General features: G+C 46.9%; 1 protein-coding gene across 6 annotated transcripts in view; it reads left to right on the top strand.

Annotated features, from left to right (window-relative positions):
• The window catches only part of HDAC8 (histone deacetylase 8), a 404217-nt gene that overhangs the window by 263786 nt on the left and 115265 nt on the right, over positions 1-25166 (top strand). For all 6 annotated transcript variants that reach the window (XM_063937020.1, XM_063937018.1, XM_063937017.1 and 3 more), the window contains 2 exons: positions 15095-15203; positions 15616-15788. In XM_063937020.1, the coding sequence (XP_063793090.1) occupies positions 15095-15203; positions 15616-15788 (282 nt within the window). The remainder of the gene's footprint in view (positions 1-15094; positions 15204-15615; positions 15789-25166) is intronic.

Genomic DNA, 25166 nt, shown 5'->3' with positions numbered 1-25166 from the left:
TGCCAGCACCTGTACTAGGGATAGGTCACCATTTTAGCCCTTACATGCAACATTCCTCCTGGTGTTTCACATCCATCACGGGAATTGAGAGCCTCTCAACCAAAGCAGGCTGAAAGGCCAGTGGTAAGTAAATCACATAGACATGATACAACATCTTTACATTCTACACATTTCAGATGAGGACTTGTCGGTGGATGAGGACTCATCGTACTTAGAGTCTGCATAAAGAGATAAGGAGGAAGACCTCAGCTCAGTGGACATGCCTGAGGTAATTAGTGCTATGAAAGCCATTCTATCCATAGAAGAGGCAGCAGAGCCTTTGTTAAAAACTAAGGCACCTGTGTTTAAATGTCCCAAAACATGAGTTTCCTGATGGAAATTATGCAAGAGGCTTGGGTTACGCCCAGTAAGAAGTTAGATTGCTAAGGAAATGCAATTCCAATTATCCTCTCCCGGCTGGGGACTGTTTAAAAAGGGAGGTGGCTCCCAAAGTAGATACGCATGTCAATAGAGTGGTGCGAAAATCTTCTTTACCTCTGCCTTCAACATCATTAAATGATGTCACGGATAGGAGAGTCGATGGTTTTCTAAAAACCATTTTTTTCATTGTCTGGGGCAATCATAAGACCAGCCATGGCTTCAGCCTGGATGGCGAAAGCAGCAGCAGCCTGTGCTGATGCACTGGAGGAGGATATTTCAATGGCATCTAGAGAGCAAAAATCCCATATTGCACATATCAAACAGGCGGCAACGTTTATGGAAGCGGCCTTGGATATGGGTACAATTGCCTCTCAGACATTAGCTTCAGCTAGCAGCTCGCAGAGCGTGACTATGTACTTGGAAAGCTGACTCAGAATCCAGGAAGGTTCTGGAGTCTTAACCTTTTTTACTGGAGATATTCTTTTTGGTAAAGAATTAAACAGTATTTTGGAGTCAGAAGCAGACTCCAAGAAAGTGAAGTTCCTTCTACGCACAAATTCAAGCCTAGATTTCCAGCTTTTCTGAATCAAGGAAAGGGTGATGGCAAACCGTCCCAATCCAACAAGTCTGGTAAGACTAAAAAGTATTGGGCTACCAGAGGACTGGCTTCCAAATCAGAAGATAAGCCATCAGCCGGATGGTGCGGGCCTCCACCTGGGGGATCCCAGAGTGTTAGGCTGACTACTTCAGTTCCACAGATCTGGCAGCAGTCTACCACAGATGCCTGGGTGCTAGAAGCGGTATCTCACGTTTATACATTTGCTTTCTAGAAACACCCTCATCAAAGGTTTTGTACCAGCCCATATTCAGTTGAAACAAAGGCCAGGGCTTTGCAAGAGGCAGTTCAAAAGTTGCTTCAGTCAGGAGTGATTATTCCAATTCCTCATGCACAACAAGGACAAGGTTTTTATTCCAACCTATTTTTAGTCAAGAAGCCGAATGGGCCGTTCCGGCACATATTCAGTCTCAAAACGCTGAACAAGTACATTTGGGTGCCTCTGTTTCATTTGGAGACTTTACATTCCATTATTTTGGCCATGGAGTGGGAGGATTTTATGGTATACCTGGATATCCAGGATGCTTACTTACATGTTCCTATAGCACTGTCTCATCAGTGCTATCTCAGGTTTACTATCCTCTAGCATCATTTTCAGTTTCAGGCCCTACCATTTGGACTGGCCACAGCTCCCAGAATATTCACCAAAATTATGGTGGTGATGGCATCTTATATCCGTTAACAGGCGATAAGGATGTTTTCATGCCTCAACGACTTATTAATCCTGGCACAGTCTCAGGAATTGCTTCAGTGTCATCTGCAACAGACAGTAGCTTGTTTACAGAGGTCTCGGTTGGCTCATAAATTGGGCAAATTCGTCCCTGGTTCCGTCACAACTGGTGACTCATTTTGGGACAGTGCTGGATTCAGATCTTCAGAGTATTTCTACCTCTGAACACACTATCCGAAATTCAGTCAAGGATTCAGGAGCTGCTACACAGTCAAAAGGTATCCACTCATGCCGCAATGCGTATGATGGGATTGATGGTGTCAACATTTAACATGGTGGAGTATGCTGAGTTCCATTCAAGGCCTCTGTAAAGTCTGATCCTTTTCAAATGAATGGTTTGTCATCAGACAATAAAAACAGACTATGGTCCTTCCTCTGGGAGTAAGGAGGTCATTAGCCTCGTGTCTACGGACATCCCATCTGGACAAAGGGAGACCAGTCTTCAGGGCTGGGGAGCAGTGTCAGGAAGGAGTTGCTTCCAGGAGTAGTGGACCAAGGAAGAAAATTGCCTGCCAATAAATATATTGGAATATCGGGCCATATTTATATGGCACTTATTCAGGCAAAGGACATCCTTCAGGGGAAAGCAGTCCAAATCCGCTTGGACAGTGCAACAACAGTAGCGTACCTCAGCCATCAGGCAGGAACTCGCAGCCAGAATGCAATGAAGGAGGTAAGTCACACATTAAAGTGGGCAGAACTTCATTTTCCAGCCTTATCCTCAGTGTTCATTCTGGGAGTCCTAATCTGGGAAGCGGATTTTTCTCAGTCGACACGCCATTCATGCAAACGAATGGGCTTTACACCCAGAAGTCTTCCAAAATCTGGTAGACAAATAGGGGTTACCAGAGAGAAAGATCTCATGGCGTCATGCCTGAACAAAAAAGTTCCCGCACACGGGTCAAGAACAAAGGATCCCAGAGTGATCTTTGTGGATGCCCTGTCAGTGAGGTGGGACTTTCGTCTGGCCTATGTGTACCCACCAATTGCCCTGTTACTCAGGGTATTGCGAAACGTAAAACAAGGAAAAGGCGCCGTGAAACTAATAGTTCCGGCTTTGCCGAAGAGACATTGGTACACAGATCTGCAGCAGATGTCAATGGATGCTCCAGTCTTACTGCCTGAATGTCCAGATCTACTGTCGCAGGGTCCTTGCTATCACAGGCACCTGTATCGCCTGTCTTTGACAGCATGGCTCTTGAGACTTCCATCCTGAAAAGAAAGCAAGAAGATTCTCACAACAGGTAATTCAAACAATGCTCAGAGCAAGGTAACCTTCCTCAGCTCGCATTTATCATTGAATATGGCAAGCCTATATTCAGTGATGCAGTGACCAGAAATTTGACCCTAGGGCGTTTCCAGAGTCTTGACATTACTTCTGGCAGGAATGGACAAAGGTCTACGGGTAGCTTCCTTGAGAGTGCAAGTGTCAGCATTGGCTGTATGGTTTCAAAAGAAAATTGCTAACTTACAGAATGTAAGTTAGCGCTTCAAGTTGCCCCATTTGAACCACTTAAATGAGTAAATCTCAAATGTTTGACAGCTAAAGTTCTCTTTCTACTGGCTAGTGCTTCAGCTAGAAGAGTTTCAGATTTAGGGGCACTGTTATGCCGCCTTCCTTTTCTGATATTTTTATCCAGATAAAGCGGTTCTCAGAACCAAATCTGGGTATTGTCCTAAGGTGGTGTCTAATTTCCACCTTAACAAAAAAAATTGTAGTCCTGACCTTCCAGGGGCCGGAATTTTCTGCGGGAGATGCATTGTTGGACGTAGTCCTTGCCTTAAGGATCTACATGGATCGTACCAGTGCCATCAGAAAGACAGACACACTTCATTCTTTTCGGATTTCTCAAGAGAGGATGGCCTACTGATGACAATTTCAGAAGCATACTCTCAAGCTGATCTCCCTGTTCTGTCTCAGCTCACTCTACTTGTAAGGTAGGTCCGTTATGGGCAGCACATCGTGGTGCTTCAGTAGAATAGATATGTAAGGCAGCCACATGGTCTTCCATTAATACATCATTAGACATTATGCCTTTGATACCTTTGCCTCTCATGACGCTGAATTTGGGCAAAGGATTCTCCTGTCCAATCAGGAGTGTCCTCTTCTAAATTCACAGGGATCCCACCCTGACGCACCAGATTTAAGGATCCTTTCACTCACTACCCTCTTACTTGTAACCTCTTGTATGGAAGGGAGTGCATGTGTGTTCTTCTCACCTGATTTAGGGCTCTCTCTGATGCTCCTGACCTGAGCTTTGGAAAAACAACGTATTTGCCTGAGCCAAGAGGCGGGTATATATGGACGGCCCCGTTGCATGCTGGGAGGCCGAAAGCTTTGACTGATTGGTGCAAATCCGCTGTAGCGTCATCATATCCCAATGTTATCCTGCGGATCCTGCAGACTTAGGACAAATAACGTTATCAACGGTAAGTTTTACCATAACGAATAGTTTTTAGAGCAGCTTTTCTATGTGGCTTAAACTTATTTGCAAAAATTGCTCCAACAACTTCCCGCCAGTGTCGCAACAACAGTTACCCTCGCGTAAACACTGGTTTTATGACTGGCGCCAGCTGGATGTACTAGCACAGGCCTGGCCAACCTGTGGCTCTCCAGATGTAGTGAAACTACACATCCCAGCATGCCCTGCCACAGTTTTAGCATTCCCTAATAGCAAAACTGTGGCAAGGCATGATGGGACTTGTAGTTTTACAACAGCTGGAGAGCCACAGGTTGGCCAGGCCTGTACTAGCAGTTCCCTGCTGGCAAGCCCAGGCTGCGACCGGAGCATGGGGAGAAGGTAAGGCGTCTCTTCCACTTATTAGCTTAAGACGCATTTAATGCAGTCTTACTGTCTCAGGTTGGAAATACCAGACAATCGCTGACTGGGTCGTCCACCTCAGGTGCACCAGCGCTAGACCTAAGAAATCATAGGCTCTGGCGGTTAAGAGGCCGCAGAACCCTGTCGGGGATGTCACAAGTGTGGAGTAAGGCTCTCCCCTGGTTGCCCCTCCCCCCAGTTCATGGCCAGTTTCCTCTGCATTTCCCGCCATGAATTGCATTTACCCGCTTCTGCCTGAGATGCAATGAGACTTAGTAGGAGATGCGCCAGTGAACACAGCTGCACAGCGACTCTGACATGCCTGTGTACTGATAACTGTTTGTTAGTGGTTTTATCGATTTGATAAAGCCGGGTTCTAGTCTCCCTGTATCCCGCTCACCGGAGACAGGTGATACAGCACTGATTTCCTTACCTACCTCTGTGGTATGGCGTAGTTGAATAAGTGGCAAATGAGTAAAAATTTACATATATTGTTGTATTATTTGCTGTGCGTCTATATATACGAAGTCTCTCTGTATCCCGCTCTCAGCAGTGAGGTTATACAGTATTGATTCCTACCTACCTTGTGTATTGTGTACTTGTATATGTGCCCATTCGCAAATGTATACTAATAGATTATGGGCCTAATTCAGACCTGATCGTAGCCATGCACAATTGTGCATGGCTACGATCAGCCACGCTGATATGCGGGGGGACGCCCACATGTCAGGCCCTACCCTCCTGCACAAGTACAAAAGCATCGCACAGCAGCGATGCTTTTGTACTTAACAAGTAGCTCTCTACCTGCGCAACTCCTGCGCTTTGGCAGGGAGCTGCTTGTCACGTCCCGGGTCGCAGTGGCTGTGTGTGACGTCACAAAGTCGCCGCTGCCCGCCCCCCCCCCCCCCCCCCCCCCCAACGTCCCGGACACGCCTCCGTTGTTTGTATGACGCTGCTGCCACACTCTGTCCAAGATTTGGCTCAGATCTTGGCTGCTTTTCAGCAATTGTTTCTGCCAGACAGGTCCAGGGATTTGAAAACGGGTAGACAGCTGAATTTCCAAACTCAGATTAGTTGACGGAAATTATACAAGAGGCATGGGGAACACCCAGTAAGACGTTTAAGTTACCTAAAAAATTGGTCTCTTACTATCATCTTTCACCTGTGGACTGTTTAAAAAGGGAGGTTCCTCCCAAGGTAGATGCTCACGTAGCTTGACTATTGCGCAAATCTACATTACTTCTGCCTTCATCATCATTAAATGATGCAACAGACAGAAAAATTGATAACTATCTTAAGGCTGTGTTTTCCCTAACGGGAGCAAGTACCAGACCAGCTACGGCCACACAATTTGCACAGGTCTAGCAGCCGTCCACCACAGATATCTGGGTGCAAGAAGCGCTGTCTCACCGCAACACCTTCTCCCCGTCATGAGTTCTTTTGTACCGGCCCACCGTCTGTGGCCACGAAGGCCAGGGCTCTACGAAATGCAATACAGAAATTGCTACAATCAGAGTGATAGTACCAGTTCCCTCAGCACAATGAGGACTAGGTTTCTAATCTACCCTTTTCCTAGTTCAGTAGCCAAATGAGTCTCAACAGCCCATTCTCAATCTCAAAGCTCTTAACAAATATATTTGGGTGCCTCGATTCCATATGGAATCATTACGGACCATTATCCTGGCAATGGAGCCGGTGGATTTCATGGTGTCCTTGGACATTTAAAATGCTTACCTACATGTACTGATAACACCCTCGCAACAGTGCTATCTCAGGTTCGCAAACCTCCAGTAACATTTTCAGTTTCAGGCACTACCCTTTGGCTTTGCCACAGCTCCAAGGGTGTTCACCAAATTTATGGTGGTGATGGCAGCTCACCTCTGTTGTCAGGGAATAAGGATTTTCCCATACCTAGACGACCTGCTAATCCTGGCACAATCCCAGGAAACCTCCACTGCCATCTACAAGTGACAATAGCCTGCCTAAGGCTCACGGCTGGCTCATAAATTCCTCCCTAGTTCCATCCCAACAGATGAAGCACCTAGTGGCTGTGTTGGATACCAGTATTCAGAAAATCTTTCTATCTCTGAAAAAAATATCCACAATACAGGTGAGAATTTGCAAATTGTTACACAATCAGAGAGTATCCACCAATGCAGCGTTGCGTATACTGTGATCAATGGTCTTGACATTCAACATGGTAGAATATGCCCAGTTCCATTCAAAATTTGTCTAACATCTTATTCTCTCCAGATGGAACGGACAGCATCAAACGATAAAAAGTCAGACAATGTCAGTCACTAATCTGGTGGTTACAGACGTCCCACTTGAACAAAGGTCAATCCTTTTGGATCTCAGACTGGATGCTTCTGACAACAGACGCCAGTCTCTGAGGCTGGGGAGCTGTAACGGGCAGTACTCTCTCCAGGGGTGTTGGACCAAGGAAGAAAGTTGTCTGCCAATCAGTGTACTGAAACTTTGGGCCATCTACATGGCACTCACCCAGGCAAAAGAAGTGCTTCACTGCAAACCGATTCAGAGTCACTGCAGTAGTGTACCTAAGTCGCCAAAGGGGCACTCACTCGGATGGAAATGAGGGAAGTAAGCCGCACGGTAAAGTGGGCAGAACTTCATCATCGAGCAAAGTCCGCTGTATTCATACCCGGAGTCGTAAATTGGGAAGCGGACTTACTCAGCTGGCACGACATTCGCACAGGCAAATGGGCCTTGCACCCAGATGTCTTTCAGGTTCTGGTAAACAAATGGGGACTACCGGAAGTGGACCTTATGGCTTCACTTCAGAACAACAAGGTACCGGTATATGGGTCAAGAATGAGGGATCCTGAAGCAATCTTCATAGATGCCCTGTCAGTTTCAACTGGCATATGTCTTCACTCCAATCTCCCTGTTGCCCAGGGTGATTCGAAAATGTAAGCAGGAAGGGGGCGCCGTGATATTATTAACTCAGACGTGGCTCAGGCGAAATTAGTACATGGATCTGCAGAGGCTATCCGTGGACACTCCGTTCTGAATGCCTCAACGACCGGATCTTCTAATTCAGGGCCCCTGTCTTTACGTACACCTGGATCGGCTGTCTTTGACGGCGTTGCACTTCAAACATCCATCCTAAAAGCGAAGGGCTTTTCACAGGCGGTAATTCAAATGATGTTTAAAGCGAGGAAACCATCCCCGGCTCACGTCTATTACCGGATATTGCATGCTTATTTTCAGTGGTGCTCTGCCAGAAACTATGACCTACGGTCCTTCAGAGTTTCAAGAATCTTAGCATCCCTTTAAGCTGGAATGGACTGAGGCCTCCACCTAACTTCCCTGAAGGTACAAGTGTCAGCATTGACCATATGGTTCCAAAGGAAAATTGCAAATCTACAGGATGTTTGCACATTTTTCCAGGGAATGCTTCACATTCAGCCTCCATTTGTACCTCCAACAGCCCCTTGGGACCTAGGACTTGTTCTCAGGGCACTTCAAGTTGCCCCATTTGAACCCTTGAAAAGGGTGGACTTCAGATGGTTGAAAGCCAAAGTACTCTTTTCTACTGGCAATTGCTTCAGCTAGAAGAGTATCAGATTTAGGGGCACTTTCATGTCACCCTCCATTTCTGGTATTCCATCCAGACAGGGCGGTTCTCCAAACCAAGTCTGACTATCTTCCTAAGGTGGTCTCTATGTTCCAGCTTAATGAAGAAATAGTAGCTCTGGACTTTAAGTTGCTGCACCTCTCTGTGGGAGTTGCATCATTGGACATAGTTCGTACACTAAGGAGCTACGTGGACTGTACCAGTGCCATCAGAAGAACAGACTCTTTGTCTTATATGGATTCCACAAGAGAGGATGGCCTGCCAATAAGCAAATACTGTATAGATGATTTCGGATGACTATCTCAGAAGCCTGCTCACAAGCCGATCTCCCTATTCCGGATAATGTCTCTGCCCATTCTGCCCGTTCAGTCGGTCCTTCATGGGCAGCCCACGGTGGTGCATCATCTGAGCAACTCTGTAAGGCAGCCACATGGTAATCCATAGATACATTTGTCAGACATTATGCCTTTGATACCTTTGCCTCTCAGGATGCTGCGTTCAGGCGTAGGATACTCCTGCCAAATTGGAAGCGTCCCCTCCCTTAAATGTTGCTTTGGGACATCCCAATGTAAATCCTGTGTATCTACTGTGCACCCTGAAGGAGAAAACAAGAGTTATGGTAGACTTACCATTGTTAACTCTGTTTCTCCGAAGTTCACAGTACCCACAGGGAACCCATCCTGACACACCTGATTTGAGACTCTCTACACTTAATAATATTCTACCTTCATTCTGGTATGGAAGTGTGTGTGTGTGTGTGTGTGTGTGTGTGTGTGTGTGTGTGTGTGTGTGTGTGTGTATGTGTTTTTCTCTCCTGAATAGGTCTTCCTTCTCGCTGTCATCGTGCACCTGCCTTGACTGTGTGACAAACTGAATTCTCTGTGCCAGGAGGCTGGATTGTATGGGGACTGGATCGATGCATGCCGGGAGCCCAAAAGTTTAACCGTTTGGTGCCCGACCCTCTGACGCCACCTACAACCCTATGTACATCCTGTGGATACTGTTGACTTCGGAAAAACAGTTATCAATGGTAAGTCTACCATAACTCTTGTTTCTCTATCGTCCTAGTGGATGCTGGGGTTCCTGAAAGGACCATGGGGAATAGCGGCTCCGCAGGAGACAGGGCACAAAAAGTAAAGCTTTAGGATCAGGTGGTGTGCACTGGCTCCTCCCCCTATGACCCTCCTCCAAGCCAGTTAGATTTTGTGCCCGGCCGAGAAGGGTGCAATCTAGGTGGCTCTCCTAAAGAGCTGCTTAGGAAAGTTTAGCTTAGGTTTTTTATTTTACAGTGAGTCCTGCTGGCAACAGGATCACTGCAACGAGGGACTTAGGGGAGAAGAAGTGAACTCACCTGCGTGCAGGATGGATTGGCTTCTTGGCTACTGGACATCAGCTCCAGAGGGACGATCACAGGTACAGCCTGGATGGTCACCGGAGCCTTGCCGCCGGCCCCCTTGCAGATGCTGAAGTAAGAAGAGGTCCAGAATCGGCGGCAGAAGACTCCTCAGTCTTCTAAAGGTAGCGCACAGCACTGCAGCTGTGCGCCATTTTCCTCTCAGCACACTTCACACGGCAGTCACTGAGGGTGCAGGGCGCTGGGAGGGGGGCGCCCTGGGAGGCAAATGAATACCTATTTTGGCTAAAAATACCTCACATATAGCCTCCGGAGGCTATATGGAGATATTTAACCCCTGCCAGAATCCGTTAAGAGCGGGAGACGAGGCCGCCGAAAAAGGGGCGGGGCCTATCTCCTCAGCACACAGCGCCATTTTCCCTCACAGAAAGGCTGGAGGGAAGGCTCCCAGGCTCTCCCCTGCACTGCACTACAGAAACAGGGTTAAAACAGAGAGGGGGGGCACTAATTTGGCGATATGCTTATATATACATTAAGATGCTATAAGGGAAAACACTTATATAAGGTTGTCCCTATATAATTATAGCGTTTTTGGTGTGTGCTGGCAAACTCTCCCTCTGTCTCTCCAAAGGGCTAGTGGGTCCTGTCCTCTATCAGAGCATTCCCTGTGTGTGTGCTGTGTGTCGGTACGTGTGTGTCGACAGGTAGGAGGACGATGTTGGTGAGGAGGCGGAGCAATTGCCTGTAATGGTGATGTCACTCTCTAGGGAGTCGACACCGGAATGGATGGCTTATTTAGGAAATTACGTGATAATGTCAACACGCTGCAAAGTCGGTTGACGACATGAGACGGCCGACAAACAATTAGTACGGTCCAGACGTCTCAAAAACACCGTCAAGGGTTTTAAAACGCCCGTTTACTTTAGTCGGTCGACACAGACACAGACAGGGACACTGAATCCAGTGTCGACGGTGAATAAACAAACGTATTCCTTATTAGGGCCACACGTTAAAGGCAATGAAGGAGGTGTTACGTATTTCTGATACTGCAAGTACCACAAAAGAGGGTATTATGTGGGATGTGAAAAAACTACCATAGTTTTTCCTGAATCAGATAAATTAAATAAAGTGTGTGATGATGCGTGGGTTCCACCCGATAGAAAATTATGGGCGGTATACCCTTTCCCGCCAGAAGTTAGGGCGCGTTGGGAAACACCCCTTAAGGTGGATAAGGCGCTCACACGCTTATCAAAACAAGTGGCGGTACCGTCTATAGATAGGGCCGTCCTCAAGGACCAGCTGACAAGGCTGGAAAATATAATAAAAAGTATATACACACATACTGGTGTTATACTGCGGCCAGCGATCGCCTCAGCCTGGATGTGCAGAGCTAGGGTGGCTTGGTCGGATTCCCTGACTAAAAATATTGATACTCTTGACAGGGACAGTATTTTATTGACTATAGAGCATTTCTATATATGCGAGATGCACAGAGGGATATTTGCACTCTGGCATCATGAATAAACGCGATGTCCATAACTGCCAGAAGATGTTATGGACACGACAGTGGTCAGGTGATGCAGATTCCAAACGGCACAGTATGGCCGTATAAAGGAAGAGGACTTGTTTGGGGTCGGTCCATCGGACCTGGTGGTCACGGCAACTGCTGGAAAATCCACCGGTTTTTACCCTAAGTCACATCTCTGCAGAAAAAGACACCGTCTTTTCAGCCTCAGTCCTCTCGTCCCTATAAGATCATATCTGCCCAGGGATAGAGGAAAGGGAAGAAGACTGCAGCAGGCAGCCCATTCCCAGGAACAGAAGCGTTCCACCGCGTCTGACAAGTTCTCAGCATGGCGCTGAGACCGTACAGGACCCCTGGATCCTACAAGTAGTATCCCGGGGGTACAGATGGGAATGTCGAGACGTTTCCCCTTCGCAGGCTCCTGAAGTCTGCTTTACCAAGTCTCCCTCCGACAAGGAGGTAGTATGGGAAAAAATTCACAAGCTGTATTCCCAGCAGGTGATAATTAAATTACCCCTCCTACTACAGAAAAGGGGTATTATTCCACACTATATTGTGGTACTGAAGCCAGAAGGCTAGGTGAGACTTATTCTAAAAAAAATTTTTTTGAACACTTACAAAGGTTCAAATTAAGATGAAGTCACTCAGAGCAGTGATAACGAACCAGGAAGAAGGGGACTATATAGTGTCCCGGGACATCAGGGATGCTTACCTCTATGTCCCAAATTTGCCCTTCTCACTAAGGGTACCTCAGGTTCGTGGTGCAGAACTGTCACTATCAGTTTCAGACGCTGCCGTTTGGATTGTCCACGGCACCCCGGGGTCTTTACCAAGGTAATGGCCGAATTGATGATTCTTCTTCGAAGAAAAGGCGTCTTAATTATCCCTTACTTGGACGATCTCCTGATAGGGGCATAGTCCAGGGAACAGTTGGAGGTCGGAGTAGCACTATCTCGGATACTGCTACAATCAGCACGGGTGGATTCTAAATATTCCAAAATCGCAGCTGATCCCGACGACACGTCTGCTGTGCCTAGGGATGATTCTGGACACAGTCCAGAAAAAGGTGTTTCTCCCGGAAGAGAAAGCCAGGGAGTTATCCGAGCAAGTCAGGAACCTCCTAAAAACAGTGCATCATTGCACAAGGGTCCTGGTAAAGATGGTGGCTTCCTACGAAGCAATTCCATTCGGCAGATTTCACGTAAGAACTTTTCAGTGGGATCTGCTGGACAAATGGTCCGGATCGCATCTTCAGATGCATCAGCGGATAACCCAATATCCAAGGACAAGGGTGTCTCTCCTGTGGTGGTTATAGAGTGCTCATCTTCTAGAGGGCCGCAGATTCGGCATTCAGGATTGGATGCTGGTAACCACGGAGCCCAGCCTGAGAGGCTGGGGAGCAGTCACACAAGGAAAAAATTTCCAGGGAGTGTGATCAAGTATGGAGACTTTTCTCCACATAAATATACTGGAGCTAAGGGTAAATTTATAATGCTCTAAGCTTAGCAAGACCTCTGCTTCAAGGTCAGCCGGTATTGATCCAGTGGGAAAAACATCACGGCAGTCGCCCACGTAAACAGACAGGGCGACACAAGAAGCAGGAGGGCAATGGCAGAAACTGCAAGGATTTTTCGCTGGGCGGAAAATCATGTGATAACACTGTCAGCAGTTTTTCATCCCGGGAATGGAAACTGGGAAGCAGACTTCCTCAGCACGACCTCCACCCGGGAGAGTGGAAACTTCATTGAGAAGTTTTTTTCCACATGATTGTAAACCGTTGGGAAATACCAAAGGTGGACATGATGGCGTCCCGTCTGAACAAAAAACGGGACAGGTATTGCGCCAGGTCAAGAGACCCTCAGGCAATAGATGTGGACGTTCTGGTAACACCGTGGGTGTACCAGTCGGTGTATGTGTTCCCTCCTCTGCTTCTCATACCTAAGGTGCTGAGAATTATAAGACGTAGAGGAGTAAGAACTATACTCATGGCTCCGGATTGGCCAAGAAGGACTTGGTACCCGGAACTTCAAGAGATGCTTACAGAGGTCTTATGGCCTCTGCCGCTAAGAAGGGACTTGCTTCAGCAAGTACCATGTCTGTTCCAAGACTTACCGCAGCTGCGTTTGTCGGCATGGCGATGGAAAGCCGGATCCTAAGGGAAAAAAGGCATTCCGGAAGAGGTCATTCCTACCCTGGTCAAAGCCAGAAAGGAGGTGACCGCACAACATTATCACCACGTGTGGCGAAAATATGTTGCGTGGTGTGAGGCCAGGAAGGCCCCACAAAGAAATTTCAACTCGGTCGTTTCCTGCATTTCCTGCAAACAGGAGTGTCTATGGGCCTCAAATTGGGGTCCATTAAGGTTCAAATTCGGCCCTGTAAATTTTCTTCCAGAAAGAATTGGCTTCAGTTCCTGAAGTCCAGAAGTTTGTCAAGGGAGTATTGCATATACAAACCCCTTTTTTGTGCCTCCAGTGGCACTGTGGGATCTCAACGTAGTTCTGGGATTCCTCAAATCACATTGGTTTAAAACCAGTCAAATATGTGGATTTGAAGCATCTCACATAAAAAGTGACCATGCTCTTGGCCCTGGCCTGGACCAGGCGAGTGTCAAATTGGTGGTTTTTTCTAAAAAAAAGCCCATATCTGTTTGTCCATTCGGACAGGGCAGAGCTGCGGACTCGTCCCCAGTTCTCTCCCTAAGGTGGTGTCAGTGTTTCACCTGAACCAGCTTATTGTGGTGCCTTGCACCTACTAGGGACTTGGAGGACTCCAAGTTGCTAGAAGTTGTCAGGGCCCTGAAAATATGTTCCAGGACAGCTGGAGTCGGAGAATCTGACTCGCTGTTTATACTGTATGCACCCAACAAGTTGGGTGCGCCTGCTTCTAAGCAGTCGATTGCTCGTTGGATTTGTAACACAATTCAACTTGCACATTCTGAGGCAGGCCTGCCACAGTCTAAATCGGTTAAGGCCCATTCCACAAGGAAGGTGGGCTCATCTTGGGCGGCTGCCCGAGAGGTCTCGGCATTACAACTCTGCCGAGCAGCTACGTGGTCAGGGGAGAACACGTTTGTAAAATTCTACAAATTTGATATCCTGGCAAAAGAGGACCTGGAGTTCTCTCATTCGGTGCTGCAGAGTCATCCGCACTCTCCCGCCCGTTTGGGAGCTTTGGTATAATCCCCATGGTCCTTTCAGGAACCCCAGCATCCACTAGGACGATAGAGAAAATAAGAATTTACTTACCGATAATTCTATTTCTCGGAGTCCGTAGTGGATGCTGGGCGCCCATCCCAAGTGCGGATTATCTGCAATACTTGTACATAGTTACAAAAATCGGGTTATTATTGTTGTGAGCCATCTTTTCAGAGGCTCCGCTGTTATCATACTGTTAACTGGGTTTAGATCACAAGTTGTACGGTGTGATTGGTGTGGCTGGTATGAGTCTTACCCGGGATTCAAAATTCCTCCCTTATTGTGTACGCTCGTCCGGGCACAGTACCTAACTGGCTTGGAGGAGGGTCATAGGGGGAGGAGCCAGTGCACACCACCTGATCCTAAAGCTTTACTTTTTGTGCCCTGTCTCCTGCGGAGCCGCTATTCCCCATGGTCCTTTCAGGAACCCCAGCATCCACTACGGACTCCGAGAAATAGAATTATCGGTAAGTAAATTCTTATTTTTTGTTTCCATGGCTAAAACACATATTTACAAACATTAAATTTATATATCTATATATATATATATATATATATAAAATCTTAGTAAATGTGTGTTTTAAGCTCAAACACAATATTGATTTACATTGATCTGAAATTGCTATAGATAAAAAAATATATATTTTATGAAATATACTCCCAGTGTTAATGGCACCAGTCAGATACCTCAGTATAAATACACATGTTAAAGTATCCCTTCTGTAATGAAATGTCTGTTTCATATTATGGTAGCAATTTAATTCTTATATATTTTATCTTATAGAAGTGAGTTATTTATATAGATATTTATGATTTGTTTCCCCTTTTATAGGGACTGGCGATGTAAGTGATATTGGCCTAGGCAAGGGGCGATACTACAGTGTTAATGTTCCCTTACAAGATGGAATCACAGATGACAAATATTGCAAAGTCTGTGAAGGGTAAACCACATCTCATTCTAAGACCTACATATCCTGTCATGTTATATTTTATTAAATCTCCTAAAATGCTTTATAAATGAGTACACCAAGCATGGCGACTGCAGCATTATTTTCTATCAGTCAGTAACTGTAACACTGTGCCTGTTTAGTTTTATCAGTCCTGTAGAATATTAGATGAAACGTGTGGATAAATATTCCAGGAGTTAGACAAGAGCATTACATGGTGGTAGAAAATCTGTATTAATACTTCAAGCATTATGATTTGATTAGTGACAAGAACATAGTGCCAATACAGTCTGTCACACTCTGGTATATAATTGAGGCTTTAGAGCATTGTAACTATAAAGTACTGTCAATTATATTTTGTTTATGAATTTATGTGGATAGTCTTAGCTAAAGTTGTTTCTTGCAGTGTGCTGAAGGAGGTATTTACTGCATTTAATCCTGAATCAGTTGTCCTGCAGCTGGGGGCTGATACGATCGCTGGAGACCCCATGTGTTCCTTTAACATGACCCCAGAGGGCATGGGAAGGTGCCTGAAATATGTTTTGCAATGGCAGCTACCTACCCTGATCCTGGGCGGAGGTGAGAACCTTACTTTTTTGCACCATATCTATACGTTATACTTTATTAATCCATCTTTCTTCACTCCTCATTATTCTACTATAGTCTCTTTTTTTTTTTTTTTTACTGCAATGTGTAGCTGTCATAGCATTAGCTATTCCTGGCAGCTAGGGATGGCTGTGGTATCATGCAGATATAGATTACTTTTTAGTAACTTACATAGTAGTAAAAGAAAAATAATAGAGGCTAAAATACTCAGCTGTCTTCCCATATTTATATTTCTGAAGTTAGTACATCTCCAGATATTTACTCCAAAATGTAATGGGAGTATAAACATTAGTATATTACCGTATATACTCGAGTATAAGTCGACCCGAATATAAGCCGAGGCACCTAATTTTACCACAAAAACCTGGGAAAACTTATTGACTCGAGTATAAGCCTAGGGTGGGAAATGCAGCTCTAGACATACACAACCCTCACAGTGCCAGATATGCCCCCACAGTGCCAGATATGCCCCCACAGTGCCAGATATGCCCCCACAGTGCCAGATATGCCCCCACAGTGCCAGATATGCCCCCACAGTGCCAGATATGCCCCCCCCCCCCCAGTGACCCACATGATCCCCCCCCCCCCAGTGACACACATGCTCCTCCCCCCCCCCCCCCCAGTGACACATATGCTCCCCCCCCAGTGACAAATATGCTCCCCCCATTGAAAGTAACAACTTACCATCCCCGCTCCGGCGCTCCCCCGCAGTCATGTGAAGGAGGGACACGGAGGGCACAGTGCGCGGCTCTCCTGTGTCCCTCCGGCGGCAGCGGCGTGTGTGTGTTAAATGAAGTGCCGGTTCGTGAGCCAATCAGAGCTCACGAACAGGTACTTCATTTAATAGACCCGCCGCTGCCACCGGAGACGCTGGAGGGACACAGGAGAGCCGCGCGCTGTGCCCTCCGTGTCCCTCCTTCACAAGACTGCAGGGGAGCGCCGGAGCGGGGATGACTGACTCGAGTATAAGCCGAGGGGGCTTTTTCAGCACAAAAAAAAGTGCTGAAAAAGTCGGCTTATACTCGAGTATATATGGTACATAATGGGCCTTTATTCATAGTTAGTCTGAAACGTGATTATGGTGTTTATGTACTAAAGAAAGAAAACATACAATAAAACTAGTGCACAATACATTAATAATTACCTAAAATAAAATGTGTGTGTATGTGTGTGTGTACACTGTATAGATATGTGAACTGTGTAACTGGTATTTATAATTGTCTGTGTATTTATGTATATAATTTTTTTGTATGTATTTTTAACTGTATTCAGGATAAATAACTGGGATCACATGACCGGGATGTGATTGGTGGGCTGAGTTTAGTCTTGTCCGTCCCGCAGTCTGCCCTGTACATGTGGTTGGCAGTTGACTTCCGCCATCCAGACACTTAGATTGCAGGACGTGGTTGGCATCTATGCTAGTTCCGCCAACCACGTCTGAACAGTGAATGTAAACTAGTTCCGGAGATAGGAACCATATCACCAGAGACCCATTCCCACACGGCACTTGCGGTGGATGCCACCGCGGCACTAACGGTGACGCGATGGGCGATCCATGCCTGCGGGGGGTGGGGGTAGCGTCTAGTTTACCTTCGTGGAGAGGACCTTTCCCATAACCTCCTGGGTCCATGTCACAATCTATTTGGTGCTGTAAGGGCGGAAGTTCACTCCTGTCCTCTTGTTTTCTCACTTCCAGGTCCTGAGCACGAAGGTAACATAGACACAACCGGGGGGGGGGGGGGGGGGGGGAGGAATGTGTCCATAGGATGTCGAGAGTGACATGAATTAATTATTTGAACATGTGACGTAACATTCAGGTGTGCAGATGGCGGAAGTCCTTATATGGTATGTGCACATTTCATTAATGAATTGATAATGGTGTATAACAGGTCTCTAGGATTTTTTCAGATTGTTGTAGGTATTTATTCCCTTTGCGGGCATTAGTAGATTGGCAGTCCTGGAGGAAGGTGGCATTACCACCGAAACGGTATTGTTGGCTGTATAATTGGGGACTTTTGAAACACTTACTATGAGGAACTGGGTGACTATATGCTTATGCCCATGTTTTGACTACAGCAAAATGAGACTTTCTCTGGCTGGGTCCACAGGTTATCAACAGGATAACATTGGGATATGCCGTAGCGACAAAGGAAATGGCTCCAAACGGTCACAAGCTTTCTGGCCTCCCAGGATGCATTGGGGCTCCTCCATATAATCCCGCCCACCGACTCAGTCAAATCAGTTTTTTGTTTTTTGTTTGGTGCAGCAGGAGCCGGACCATGGTCACAGGGCTGCTGTTAATAGCAGCCTGAAGCTTTTATTATTTTATTTTCTCATACGTCCTAGAGGATGCTGGGGTCGACAATATAACCATGGGATCGGGATATAGACGGGATCCGCAGGAGACATGGGCACTTTAAGACTTTGAAAGGGCGTGATAACTGACTCCTCCCCCTATGCCCCTCCTCCAGACTCCAGTTTTAGAATTGTGTCCAGTGAGACTGGACGCACTACAGGGAGCTCTACTGAGTTTCTCTGAAAATACTTTTTGTTAGGTTTTTTTATGTTCAGGGAGGCTGCTGGCAACAACCTCCCTGCTTCGTGGGACTGAGGGGAGAGAAGTATGACCAACCTCTAGTGAGTTTAATGGCTCTGCTTCTGGCTACAGGACACCATTAGCTCCTGAGGGTTTGATCGCTGGGTACGCTCAGATGCTGGCTCCCACATCCGGCCGTCACCCCCCTTACAGAGCCAGAAGACAGGTGAACAGAAGAAGAAAGAAGACTTCAGTGACTGCATTTCCCTGAGGTGCCGCACAGCGAGCGGACGCTGCGCGCCAAGCTCCCGCTCACACACAGCACTACTGGGTGCAGGGTGCGGTGTGGGGGGGGGGGGGGGGGTGCAGGGCGCGGCGCCCTGGGCAACTAAAAATCCTCAGCATAAACTGGCAAGAGAGGACGTTAGTGCAAAGGCACTGTCCTAACCCCCGCCAGTATAATCAGTATTACAAAGAGCGGGACGGAAGTGCACCATTAAGGGAACGGAGCTTCGTCCCCACAGCTCACTCTGCGCCATTTCATCTCCGCTGGCTGCAGAGTCGCCGGTCCTTCCTCACACTACTGAACAAGTATCAGGGTGCAAAACGGGGGGGGGGTGGCAGGTTATTTGGTGCAATGATATAAAAAGCGCTACAGGTCTGGGGCATTTTGGTAATCGCTTCAGACCCATTGATTGGCGCTGGGGTGTGAGCTGGCAAATTCCCTCTGTGTCTCTCTGACTGGTTTTTCTGTGGGTCTGTCCCCTATAAGCCCAGTGTGTCTGGGTGTTTCTTACACGTGTGTCGGCATGTCTGAGGCTGAGTGCTCTTCATAGGAGGAGGCTGTATTAGAGACACAAAAGGCTGTGGAGGTGACCATGTCTGCATCGCCGACTCCTGATTGGGTAAATGTGTTGAATGCTTTGAATGCTAATGTAGCTCATATTAGTAAGTGATTAGACAAGTCTGAGCCTCAGACCCAGGCATGGAAGAAATCTGTGGAAGATATGTTATTACAAGTACAGGTCCCCTCGGGGGTCACAGAAACGTGCGTTTACCCAGTTGGCTGACACTGATACCGACACGGACACTGATTCCGGTGTCGACTATAGTGATTCCAGATTAGATCCGAAATTGGCAAAGAGCATTCAGTACATGATTGTGGCTATTAAGGAGGTATTGCATATCACTGAGGACCCTGCTGTTCCAGATAAAAGGGTCTGTATGTATAAGGAGAGGAAACCTGAGATAATGTTTCCTCCCTCTCATGAACTGAACACGCTATTTGAAAAAGTCTGGGAAAGTCCTGACAAAAAGTTTCGGATTCCCAAAAGAATTACGGTAGCTTATCCGTTTCCCTCGGCAGATAGGGAAAAGTGTGAGTCACCCCCCCACCGTGGACAAGGCCTGTCACGTTTGTCTAAAAAGGTGGCTCTCCCGTCACCTGACACGGCGGCCCTTAAGGTGACAAGACACTACGTTAAAGTCCATTTATGCGACCACAGGTATGCTACTCAGACCTGTCATTGCGTCTGCGTGGGTAAGTAGTGCTATCGAAAAGTTGGCAGACAACTTGTCTTCTGAAATAGATACTCTAGATAGGGATAGCATCCTCTTGACGCTGGGTTATATCAAGGACGCTGCAGCATACCTTAAGGAAGCTGCAAGAGATATTAGTCTTTTGGGATCAAAGGCCATGGCAGTCTCAGCTAGACGAGCGTTGTGGATTCACCAATGGAATGCTGATGTTGATTCCAAGAAAAGTATGGAATCTCTACCATATAAAGGTAAGGCCTTATTTGGTGACGGCCTTGATGATTTGGTATCTACAGCTATCGTGGGTAAGTCATCCTTTTTGCCTTATGTTCCTCCACAACAAAAGAAAACGCATGACTATCAGATGCAGTCCTTCGGCCGAATAAATACAGAAAGGGCCGAGGTTCTTCCTTCCTTGCTACTAGAGGAAGGGGAAGAGGTAAACGATCACCAGCCTTGTCAGGCTCCCAGGAGCAGAAGTCCTCCTAGGCTTCTGCTAATTCCACCGCTTGACGTTGGGGCTCCTATGCAGGAGTCCACACCAGTGGGGGCGTGTCTCAAACTCTTCAGTCAGTTTTGGGTTTGTTTGGACCTAGACCCATGGGTTTTACAAATAGTATCCCAAGGGTACAAGCTGGAGTTTCAAGACGTTCCCCCTCGCCGTTTTTTAAAATCTGCCTTACCAGCTTCTCTTCCGGACAGGGAGGTAGTTTGCGACGCAATACAAAAGTTGTGTCAAAATCAAGTTTTCTCATACGTCCTAGAGGATGCTGGGGATGCTTCAAGAACCATGGGGTATAGACGGGATCCGCAGGAGACATAGGCACACTTGAAGACTTTGATTGGGTGTGAACTGGCTCCTCCCTCTATGCCCCTCCTCCAGGCTCCAGTTTAGATTCTGTGCCCAGTGAGACTGGTCACGCACAGGGGAGCTCTACTGAGTTTCTCTGAAAAGACTTTATTTTAGGTTTATTATTTTCAGGGAGACCTGCTGGCAACAGGCTCCCTGCTTCGTGGGACTGAGGGGAGAGAAGCAGACCTACTTCTGTGAGTTCAAAGGCTCTGCTTCTTAGGCTACTGGACACCATTAGCTCCAGAGGGTCCGATCACTTGGTACGCCTAGCTGCTCGTTCCCGGAGCCGCGCCGTCACACCCCTTGCAGAGCCAGAAGAAAGAAGCCGGGTGTGTAAAAGAAGAGAAGAAGACTTCAGTGACGGCAGAAGACTTCAGTGTTGAGGTACCACGCAGCGGTCGCGCTGCGCGCCATGCTGCCACACACACAGCGGCACTGGCAGGGTGCAGGGCACGGGGGGGGGGGCCCAGGGCAGCATGAACACTGAAGTTTTTAAACTGGCTAATAAGTCTATTAAAAGTGCCTAGGCACTAAATATAGACTCCCGCCAGTATAAAGATTTGAGCGGGACTGAAGCGTGCCGGTGAGGGGGCGTGGCTTAGCCCTCACAGCTCTCTCCAGCGCAATTTTCTCCTCACAGAGACGCTGGTCCTTCCTAAACACTGCTGTATTGTTCAGAGTGAAAAACGAGGGGGGGCACAGTTGTTTTGGTGTAATATGAGTTGAAATAAACAAACTATATCATGGGCGCTGGGTGAGCTGGTAAACTCCTTCTGTGTGTCCATGACAGAATGTACTGGGGTCTATCCCTTATAGCCAGTGTGATGTCTGTGGGTGATTGGTACACGTGTGTCGGCATATTTGAGGCTGAGGGCTCTGCCACAAAGGGAATGACTATGTCAGTGCTGTCGACTCCTAATGGTACTTGGTACATGTAAATACAGTATGTCAACATGTCAGTAGAGGTTTATTTTTCCCAAGCGAAAACTATATGGAAGACACAGACGAGGGGGGTGTCCCTGTCGGCACCAACAATATCTGACTGGGTGGATATGGACATGATAATGTGATGCATATCAGATAAAGCTATACCTATATGTAATATGTATGTATAGTAAGATTATATAGGTCTGTGGCACGATCACAGACGTGATCATATTTATGGAGGGAGTCATATTCATGGAATGGATTTCTCTCAGACCCCTCAGGGTCGCAAAAATGTTATTTTGCCCAGTTACTACTCCCTGAGATCGACTCGAATAATCTTTCTTATGTCGACCATAATGTTTCCTGATCAGATCCTCAAAAATTGGCATTCAGTACCTGTTCATACACATTAGAATATTAACGTCACTAGGGACCTTGCTATTCCTAACTAAAAATACGTATTAGGTATGTACATGTAGATGTATATGTGTGTGTGTATGTATGTATGTATGTATATATATATATATATATATATATATGTATATAGAGATATTTATAGTGAATGCTGAGGAAGTTTTTCCTTCTCATTGGATAGAAGGTGAGAGTCACCCCCTGTTCTGCACGGGGCCCTGTCACAAAGGATTGTATGCAGGAAAATATGTGATACTCGAAGTATGTGTCCGCATGTACGTTGTTTATACTGGCATTACATGAACATGTGGGAGTAGTTGTATGCAACTTAAATAGTCATGTCTATATCATTGCAGTATACTGCCGTGTGACTACAAGGGATATAGGACTCTTGTTTTCGGGGGCCACTTCCATGGCAGTCTCAACCAGGAGGGCGTTGTGGATTCACCAATGGGAGGCTGACTCTGAGAAGAACTGGAATATATTCCCTATGAAGGTGAAACCTGGTTTGGGGATGGCTTTGTTAAGTTGATCTCAGCAGATACAACTGGTTAGTCTACCTTCTTGACCTATGTTCCCTCACGCCGGTTGGTGACGCATTTTTGTAGGATGCAGTCATTTCGACCGAATGGATACGGTTTTCTCTTTCTTTGTAGGTAGAGGAAGGTGAAAGAGGTAAGAGGGCAGCAGCCTTTTCAAGTTCGCAGAAGCAGAAATCTTCCTCTATTTCTACCACATCCACCGCGTGTCGCTGGGACTATCTTGCGAGAGCCCACACCGGTGGGATCACGTCTAATACTCTTCAGTCAGTCCTGGAACGGACATGGACCAGTGAGTTTAAGAATAGAGGGCGACATACTGGAGTTTCCAGACGATTCCCCTCACTGATTTTTCAAAATCTCCTCTGGACGGGGAGGTAGTATGCGACGCCATACTAGGTCAGGATCAGGTAATTTTCCTGCTGTCCCGGTCACGCACAAAAAAAAAAGAAGCTGTTATTCAAGCTTTTTTGTGCTTCTGAGGACGGAAGGCCTGGTCAGAACAATTCCAAACAATTTCTACTTAAGAAGTTGAACTACAAGATGGAATCTCTCGGGGCAGGGATCTCCAATCTGTTAAAGGAGGAAGAGGGTCTAAATACGGTTCTTCCGCATTAGGCTTACCTGGATTTGCTATTCAGGATTGTCAGTGCCAATTCACCGGAGTGATGGCGGTATGATGATTTCCTTCAATAGTAAAAGCATTATTACTCTGTACTGGGACGCTCTCCTGCGTACGGAGAGGGCAAGAAACAAGTGGTGCAAAACTTGTTTTATCCCTGACGGATCTTCAACAAGGTGGTTGGCTCCTAAACTTGCCAGAATCACTGTTGATCCCAACGACGCGGTTGTTGGCATTGGGAAAAATGTTAGATACAGAACTGTTGAGAGTTTGTTTCTTCCAATGGAAAGAGCTCTGAAGATCCAGAGTCGGGTCAGATCTACAACAGTGTCAATCCATCAATACGTTTCATTGATGAAAAAGTGGGTTGCGGCCTACGAGGCCATTCAGTGAGCAGGTTAAATGCCAGAGTGTTTTTAGCGGGACCAATTGGACATGTGGTCCGGGTCTCACCTGTACTTGCACCGGAAAATAATCTTATCTTCCAGGACTAGAATTTCTCTCCTGTGGTGGCTGCTCAGTTCTCACCTCCTAGAGGGACGAAGGTTCGGGATCCAGGATGGGATCCTGGTGTCCATGGATGCAAGGCTCCAGTTTTGGGGAGCAGTCATTCAGGGGGAAATGAATTTCCAGGAAAATTGGTCAAGCCAGGAAGCTTGTCGGCACATAAACATTCTGGAACATCTTGTTCGTAGTCTGCCCGTCTTAATTCAGTCGGACAACATACAGCAGTGGCGTGCGTAAACCTCCAGGGTGGATCGGAGAGCAGAGCGGAAATAGTAGAAGCCACAAAAGTTTTCCGCTGGGCGGAAAGGCCTGTAAACGCTCTGTCAGCGACCTTCATTTCGGTTGTAGACAACTGGGAACCAGACTTCCTCAGCAGACACTATCTCCATTCAGGAGAGTGGGGCCTTCATCAAGAGGTCTTTGCAGAAGTGTCAAGCCGTTGGGGAATTCCTCAAATAGACATGTTGACGTTTCACCTCAACAAGAAACTTCAAAGATATTGTTCCAGGTCGAGGGACCCTCAAGTAATAGAGGTGGACGCCCTGGTGACACCGTGGGTGTTTCAGTCGGTCTAGGTGTTCCCTCCACTTCCAATCATTCTAAGGTGATAAAGATCATAAGAGGAACAAGGGTTCAGGCGATACTCATTGTTCCAGACTGGCCTAGGAGGGCCTGGTATCCAGATCTTCAGGAGTTGCTCATAGAAGATCCCTGGCCTCTTCCTCTTCGAGAGGTCCTGTTACAACAGGGGCCGTGCGTGTATCAAGACTTACCGTGGCTGCGTTTGACGGCATGACGGTTGAACACCAAATCCTAGCCAGGAAGGGTATTCCCAGTGAAGTCATTCCCACACTACTACAGGCTAGAAAAGAAGTAACGGCAAAGCATTACCACCGAGTCTTGGTGTGAATCCAAGAAAGCTCCTATAGAGGATTTTTTGCGGGGGCGGTTGCTCCATATTTTACAAGCGGGTGTGGATGTGGGCCTAAAGTTAGGCTCCATTAAAGTACAAATTTCGGCCTTATCAATTCTCTTTCAGAAGGAATTGGCCTCCCTTCCAGAAATACAGACCTTGTTGAAAGGCGTGTTGCACATCCAACCTTCTTTTGTGCCCCCTGTGGCTCAATGGGATCTTAATGTGGTGTTGCAGTTCCTGCAATCTCAATGGTTTGAACTTTTACGTAAGGTTGCATTAAAATTTCTTACTTGGAAAGTAGTCATGGTGTTGGCCTTAGCATCTGCAAGACGGGTATCTGAATTGGCGGCTTTGTTTCACAAAAGCCCTTATTTAATCTTCCATGCTGATAGAGCGGAGTTGAGAACTCGTCAGCAATTTCTGCCAAAAGTGGTTTCACGTAAACCAGCCTATTGTGGTGCCAGTGTCTACTGACACCTTGGTGGAATCGAAGTCTCTCGATGT

This window comes from Pseudophryne corroboree, chromosome 8, assembly GCF_028390025.1.
Source record: "Pseudophryne corroboree isolate aPseCor3 chromosome 8, aPseCor3.hap2, whole genome shotgun sequence".
Classification (NCBI taxonomy): domain Eukaryota; kingdom Metazoa; phylum Chordata; class Amphibia; order Anura; family Myobatrachidae; genus Pseudophryne; species Pseudophryne corroboree.
This window is presented reverse-complemented; position numbering and strand designations above follow the sequence as displayed.